The 8,260-nt window shown below is 35.3% G+C and overlaps 1 protein-coding gene across 1 annotated transcript in view; it reads left to right on the plus strand.

Moving 5' to 3' along the window:
- The first annotated feature begins 635 nt into the window (after nucleotides 1-635).
- Nucleotides 636-8,260, plus strand: part of dnajc12 (DnaJ (Hsp40) homolog, subfamily C, member 12) — an 8,228-nt gene continuing 603 nt past the window's right edge. The window contains exons 1-5 of the mRNA XM_079843622.1: nucleotides 636-754; nucleotides 1,062-1,140; nucleotides 5,318-5,457; nucleotides 5,538-5,646; nucleotides 7,837-8,260. The exon at nucleotides 7,837-8,260 is cut by the window's right edge and continues 603 nt beyond it. Of these exons, the coding sequence (XP_079699748.1) occupies nucleotides 677-754; nucleotides 1,062-1,140; nucleotides 5,318-5,457; nucleotides 5,538-5,646; nucleotides 7,837-7,919 (489 nt within the window). The 5' untranslated portion in view covers nucleotides 636-676 and the 3' untranslated portion in view covers nucleotides 7,920-8,260. The remainder of the gene's footprint in view (nucleotides 755-1,061; nucleotides 1,141-5,317; nucleotides 5,458-5,537; nucleotides 5,647-7,836) is intronic.

Here is an 8,260-nt window from a genome sequence, read left to right on the forward strand (position 1 = left end):
CATTATATTTAATAAGTGAATAATTAATTAATTTATAATAAAATAAAATATTTAATTAAGAAACCATTAAATTATATATCAATAATATAACAATAAAATAATATCTAATAATTAATTAAATTATATAAACAACTAAATATAGCCTAGTAATAATAATAATAATCAGTTGCTTCAGTTTAAAGTAGTTTATTGGCATAATTATGTTTACAGTCAACACCATATTCTCATGGAATTACGTCAAAAATACCATTTTATATATATATACAATATCAAAGCGGAACATGTCCAAAAGCCATGGGAATTGGTACTTTTAGTGAAATTTTATCAACATCTGTGTAAATAACTTTTACGATACTTAAATAAACCCTGTGTGCAAGCTATTGATTTAATTCAGACGTTTGTTTTTTTGTAATAACAAGTACAAGTTACAAGTAATACTATAATACAATCATCAACGACAACAAAAACAACAACAACAACAACAAAAGAAATCGAGGTTTGGTGGTTGAGCATGAGTCAGAGCGTCTGTGTGACGAAGGCCATTTAAAAGCCCTGTTACCGTAAAGCTTCAAATACTTGCGCGCATGCGCGCTCGATCCACTGCTACAGCCTGACTGATGGATTCATTTAGGAGAGTTTACGGTAATGTGTGTTGTAGTTGTTGAGTGTAGGAGGCATGGAGGCGATACTGAACCGCAGAACGGAGGATTTGGAGGATTATTATGGGCTGCTCGGCTGCGATGAACTGTCAGCGGTAAACACACGAGTTACAAGAACTTATGATAATTATTATGGGGTTGTGTTTTTATAATTCCTGCTAGTTTAATCACGGTATCTTAAAGGACAATGGTTATTATTATTATAATCGCAACATATGTGCAACATCTGTTGTAAGTAATGTGAAAAGATTTGATAATTGCATTCATGTGCACGTGACAGAATATGATTTCACACAACAGCAGAACAGCCTGTTGCCTGTGACATCATCAGTCGTCATAACAGTCGTCATAAATGCACAGAATCGTGATATGCTAGTAATAAATAATATGAATTTGTCTCAGCCTGAACAGATTGTCAATGAGTTTAAAGTGAGAGCCCTGGCCTGCCACCCTGACAAACACCCGGAGAACCCCAAAGCAGGTACAAACATATTTTTATTTTATTTGTGCAAATGTCATATTCTTTGATTTTGCATCAACAGAGAACATACATAACATAATACAATGGTTGTTACTTTGATGTACACCATAGCTATGAATGATGTGCATACTCATGCATTAATTGCAATGCATTTTGCACAACATTCGCATTTGTCAATTGATTCAGGGTTTCCAAATGAGTAATATCGCACGGCTGTGATTCGGCCGAAGGTAATCACTGATATACAGCCATATTGCACGGCTACGAGTGTGATATTGAGTATATAAAACAGTTCGACGGCACAAAAGTGTAAATAAAATCAGAAACAACAACAGAGTGTCTTTAAAACCCTCTTTAGTGAGGAACTGCTTTCTTCCGCCACGGATTCAAATCGCAAGTTGACAGTTTAGAGTCGAACCCTCCGACCTCCGTTACTAATTCAACTTAGGATCTAGTAGCTTCGTTTGAAGCGACACAATTGTGTAGCGTAAAGTATTATTATGAGAGAAATCGACTAAACTAGTGTATTACTGCATCCTATATCGCATTCATTCTTCAGGCCGATGTCCATTATAAAATCCGTTTGAATGTCCGCAGAGGAAACCAATATCTTTATCCTTTTAAAAGATTGACAGCTGACCTTGTTTACAACCAGTCACTCATAAAGACGGTCTTTGCCGCCATTTTGTGGTGTAATAATGTGTTACTGAAGTCGGCTGTTGCAATCACTGACGGACCCTTTCTCAACATCAAATACGGCATTTGTATATAAAATAATATTTATTGAACAATACTATTTAAATGAACAACTATAGCCATTATAAAAGACATTAGGAAATAATTCAGTCAAACGTAGGCCTACAAACGCAGCGCCCTAGTAGGCCTTACAGGTTAAATATAGCCTAAATATAAAGTTATGAAACTTAATTTTCCCTTTAACCAAAATCGATTTGCACTAGAACATGGCATAGATTAATAAGACCAAAGATTGATACACCCCAAATGAATTATCTCATGTTTATCCACTATCAACACACAGTAAGATCCAGCGGTAAATTCCCGAAGGACTGTCCGAGATTAAGCTGTTCTCCGCGGGTACACGAACGCTGAACGGCCGCTGACGGCCTGGAGCTCACATCTGTGAAAGCGTCTGGACAAATTGTAAAATAGGCGCTATGTTTATATATGAGTCACATATTTGAGGTCTAAATAACTACATTATCCTGCTAAAAAACTGTTAAAACTACTTTTCGTGACACAACAATAGTAGTATTTTTAAAGGTCCCATGGCATGACATTTTAATGTTATGAGGTTTTTTAACATTAATATGAGTTACCCTAGCCTGAATATTGTCCCCAAGTGGATAGAAATGTTGATCGGTGTAAACCCGAGTTCTGGTTGTCTTTCTCTCCTGGGGCCTGTACCATGAAGGTAGTTGAACAAACTCAGGGTTACAGGATTGGTTTTGAGTTGACAAAACCAAACCGATGCAATCAAGCTTTATTGGTACCATGACGCAGCTCATCAACTTTCTCTGTCAACTCAGGCTTTGATCCTGAGTTTAGGATTTTAGCTGTGACATCAGTAGTGAACAGCCAATCACACGATGTGGATCAGTGAAACTGACATCTACTTCTCGCGAGAGATTTCTCTCTTCTGCAGAATATTACATGATTGAAAATATTAAGAATTTAAACAAATGTACACAGGAAGAAGAAAAGAGCTGTCTATGAAAGCTGTCAACTTTAAGAAAAATCTTACTTAGTCAGTACCAGTAAAAGTTATAAAGTTAGTTTAGTTGATATATAGAGAGAATTGAACATTTAAACTCGCATGTAGTCATTTTTATAGCTTTATTTATTGATTTTAAAGCGTATTTGTATGACCTTTATATACAGTAGGCTATTTATATTAATTTTAACTATGTGCCTATTAATGATTGATTTACTAAAATTATACATGTGTAATTGATTAAGGGTATAATAATTACATAAATTATTTTTAAATGATTCAAAATTATTATTATTATAAATAACCATTGTTAAAAGCCAGAGGCTTAAGTCTTTAATAGCCATTTGCTATGTAGTGACCTTTAATTTGGAGTAGAAACAGGGGGAGTGACTGCATTGCATCAGAGGTGTGTCACTTTGCTCACAGCTGATTGGTCCAATTTCATTTTGAGATCTCTTATCCAGAACATAACCTGCCCTGGAGCAGGTTAGCTGTGGAGCTTAAGTTACTATGGAGATGAACACTGCTAAAAGCCAAACCACTTTAATGGTACCTTAAACCCAGGATTGGCACAAACTAAGCTTAAACATATCTGGCTAGCCAGCTAAACCGGCTTCATGGTATAGGCCCCTGAAGTCTCCTGGTTTGACGTCCAAGCAGGAACGGTTTCCTCCCTTTCCTCCGCCCAGAGAATCTGGCACGCCCATGCAAACGCTCGAGAGATCATGGGTTGTGAAGTCTTTTTTCAGTTCCTTCAGATCTGTGATCAGTGATTTCTGATGTGTAGCTAATAATTTATTATTCGTGCACACACTGCGGCTTCTCTCTCTCCCGACAGAACGGTGTTTTCTTGTTTTCTATCTTGTGAGTCAGTGCCTCGTAGACCTCGTTAAACCACGCCCCCTCCGCTCATTTAAAATGCAAAGATGTCAGCCAATCACAACAGTGGGTGTTTTTACTGAAGTCTCACAGCAGACACGCCTCTTGAAGCAGGGCATTCAGCCACAGGGCAAACAGCAGTATAGAAAAAATGCCTTTTATTTCTAAATTATGACATTTTATGATGTAAAAGTCATACTAACAATATAAGTACACCTCAGGAAACATTATCAAATAATAGAAAAATTCCATGCCATGGGACCTTTAAAACTTGGATTTGTTCAACCGCCATGACAGTCGCAGGAAGCGGAGGGATACAAACGGTGAAACGGTTTGAGTCATGTAGGTTAAGGTTTTAGTTTATTTGCACAAATATAAAACATACACAATAATAATTAAAAAAAAAAGTACAATCCATATACTGTGGAGGGAGAGGCAAAAAACCCAAAGGACTTATTTTAAAGCCTTCACCTAAACAACAACAAAAAACTAAATTGTAAATATATGAATGTATATAACTGCAACAAGTTAATTACAGCATGCATGTAATAAATTAAAATTATGATATACTCAAAAAACAAACCATATAAAGTGCATGAGACATCAATAAAAATAAAAAAAACACACAATTACAAAGCAGCAATAAAATGCTTCTTTATACGTCTTTTGAAATATTTTAAATAATTTTTTTTTGCTAGATGAGATAAACCATTCCATAATTTAATACCCCTATATCGTATAGAATATTGACCTCTACAAGTGAGAATTTTAGGAAGATGAAAATCTGAGCATTGGCGAGTTAAGTGACAGTGAACCTGTGAATTTACCTTAAAATACATCTTAAATTGCTTTGGGATGTTTCCCTCACGTGAATATATCTTATAAATAAAGACACAAATTTAAGAAATGTTAATATCATAAACAGTAAGAATCTGATGTTTCTGAAATAGAGAAGCAGATTAAGTATATGCAGTTGATCGGGTTGCAATCCTAACAAAACGTTTCTGAAGGATAAAGATTATTTGAAGAGCAATAGGAAAAGTGCTCGCCCAAACTATTTTGCGATATGAAAGATACGGATAAATTAAACTATAGTAAAGAGTAAGAAGACACTCTGTAATAACAAGATACTGAATATACTGGGCTGTCAAAAGATTAATCGCATCCAAAATAAAAGTTTGTTTACATAATATATGTGTGTGTACTCTGTTAATTATTATTTATATATAAATACACACACAAGCATGTATATATTTAAGAAAAAAATATTTTTTTTATATATAAAACATTTATATTTATATATATTATAGATTATATAAATGTATATACATGCAAATATTTCTTAAATATATACATGAATGTGTGTGAATTTATATATAAATAATTATTAACAGAGTACACACACATATATTATGTAAACACAAACTTTTATTTTGGATGCGATTAATCGCGATTAATCTTTTGACAGCCCTAATATATATATATATATATATATATATATATATAATATATGGCCAAATATTGAGCTCTAATTGTTAACGAGTGCTTGAATCTCTTGTTTTGCAGTGGAGGAGTTCCAGAAGTTGCAGGAAGCTAAAGAGATTCTCACAGACGAGAAGAAAAGAAAGAGTTATGATCTCTGGCTCAGAAGTCGAATCGCAATCCCATTCAGCCAATGGCAAGCGCTCAGTGACTCGGTTAAAACTGTGAGTGTTGAAATGCATGACGAATAACATCTCATTCTGTAACAAACATGGCGTTAATGTGTCTCCAAACATGCTGTCAGTCAATGCATTGGGCTGTGAGGAGCAAGAAAGAGCCGATGCTGGAGGCCGGAGAAGATCCAGATCCACTGAGCGCAGAGGAGGAGAAACCTGGAGAAACACTGACGGCAGGTTAGAGATTTACTAACTAGGGATCGACCGATATGGATTTTTTAGTGCCGATACCGTTTTTTTTTCCATCAGCCTTAGCCGATGAGCGATAAGAGCTGCCGATTTTCTTGAGCCGATATTTGGAGCCGATACTGCTTTTGCTCCCTCAATTTACATCATAAAAATGACACAATGATCATCATGATGACAATTTAAAATTTACAATTTAAAAAAGGAACATTTATTGAACTAAAAAAAAACAATATTTAACAAATAGTAAAAACAGGTGAGGTAGAACAAGAAAAAAAAAAGAGTTCAGTGGTGAAAATAAATATTTAAGCATAAATAAAATAATTACACTATTGCACACAGTATCAACAAGCAGCCAGCATAATAAAGTGCACACTGACTGTACTATACTTCATTTTAAAACTGTTTACAACCTAGTCATTTAATGGTTACACTCTGAAAAATGCTGGGTTAAAAATAACCCAAGTTGGGTTGAATATGGACTAACCCAGCAATTGGGTTGTTTTGACCCAGCGGTTGGGTTAAATGTTTGCTTAAAACAACCCAATTGCTGGGTTAGTCCATTTTCAACCCAACTTGGGTTATTTTTAACCCAGCATTTTTTAGAGTGTAGGTGCACTTCACTTAATCTCTTGTGGAGCAACACCAGCGGTAATTCAGGAAAAAATCTCCCAATGCTCCACGTGAAACTTCAGTCTTTCCACCTTTTACCATCGTGTCAATTCTCAATTGATTTTGATTAATATGCGCGAGGGAGAGCAAGACAGTTTGAAGACGGTGAGAGCTGCCCTGTGGACGCCTGTCTGTAAATAATGCAGGGAAAAAAAATATCGGCGAACGCAGCAGCCTTGTATCAGCCGATACACGTAAAAATCGCAAATATCGGCCGATATATCGGTCTAACACTATTACTAACTACGAAGTGTCCCATAGACTTTCATTGAGGGGGTCAAAACTTTGGTACAAAAATACTTAGGATAGTCATTAAAGGGGTCATAACACACACGCAGTTTCAGCCAATCTATACTACTACTAATTTAAGTGTTAAAACATGCTAGCAACAACACGATAATTCATGGTACCAATTTCTAAAACCTGCTAATTAATGCTTGCAACATGTTTACCCCTTAACTGCCCCGCTGACGGGACGCCTGCCGCTCTTTTTTCATATCATATATTTTAGTAATTAGCATAAATTAGGTATCATTTGAAAGCTTACGAACTCAAAATTCATCCTGTGAAAACCGTTTTAAAAATCAGACTTTGCGGTACCATGGAAACGGTACTTTAAATTCTTCTCACGGGCTCCTCCCCCTAGTGGGCGGTGTCATGTTTCATATTACAACAATTATTTTAACTACTTTATAATCAAAATCTTTTCTAATCTTGACAAAACACATATTGTCGGAAAGGTCTGAGTCTCAAGGGTCCATATTTGGTGACTGTTTTATGATGGAAGTGACATTTGGACAGGAAAATTCATAAAAAAACAAAACAATCAATGGAATTTCAATGACACCCGGTGGCTATTTTTGGTACAGCGCCTAAACAAAATCTCATTGGGACTTTAATTTTTGTGATATTTTGTGAACTTCAAATTTGTAACACAACTTGGTTAGACATATGGCTTTGATTTTATAGTCATTTTAGAGTACAATTTTTTTTGTAAAATATATATTTTATATAAAATGAAAATATTACAGTATTTTTCATTTACAGTAAATTTAAACTTCCATAACTTTTTCATACTTTCATATTTTGAAATGCTTACACTTCAGTAATAATCTGCCGAATGTCGTCTTTAAAACAAGACCAAACTTAGGTCTATATTCCAAAGCTTTTAAGTTTGGATTGTGCATTTTCATGACTATTCTCAAAAAGGGTGGTAACATGTTGGTAGCATGTTAGCAACATGTTAAATCACGTTAGCAGTGTGTTAAAACATGTTAGTAACATGTTAATTTGTTAGCAATGTTAATTCATGCAAGCAATGTGCTAAAACATGTTAAATCATACTAGCAATAAACTACTTAATGCTAATGTGTTCAAATCTGAAATGGTAAATCATGCTAGCAATGTGGTAAAACATGTTAACAACATGCTAATGCAAATTTGTAGTTTGTTTTCTCCTGTAATTGTGTGTGTTTTCCCGGTGTTTACCGCAGTGTGTGTGTTTCACAGGTGATTGTCGGCCTCGCGGGTTTCGCTGGGTTGGAGAAGCTCCCTCAGGCCTTTTACTGAAGTTCAGGAACTATGAAATATAATATCCATATTTTCTGCGGTTCTGTTCTTTGCTTGCGTGTCCTTGTCGTGTAAGTGCGTGTATTCCAGAACGGACCAGTCATTCACTGTGGCATTACATTATGACTTGATTCAGTTGTTGGTTTTGTAGGATGATATGCTGAAATTAGCATTAGTGATGCTTTTATGCCTTAAAATAATTGTTTTGTTGAAGTAAAACATGTTTGAACAGGAAATTATTATAAAGAATTCAATTTAATGGGGCATTAATAAGTTATTCACTGACCTGGCATAACATTATGACCTATTTGTGTTGGTCCCCCGTCGAGGCATGGACTCCACTAGACCCCTGAAGGTGTGCTGT

The sequence above is a fragment of the Gobio gobio genome (assembly GCF_949357685.1).
Source record: "Gobio gobio genome assembly, chromosome: 18".
Lineage (NCBI taxonomy): Eukaryota > Metazoa > Chordata > Actinopteri > Cypriniformes > Gobionidae > Gobio > Gobio gobio.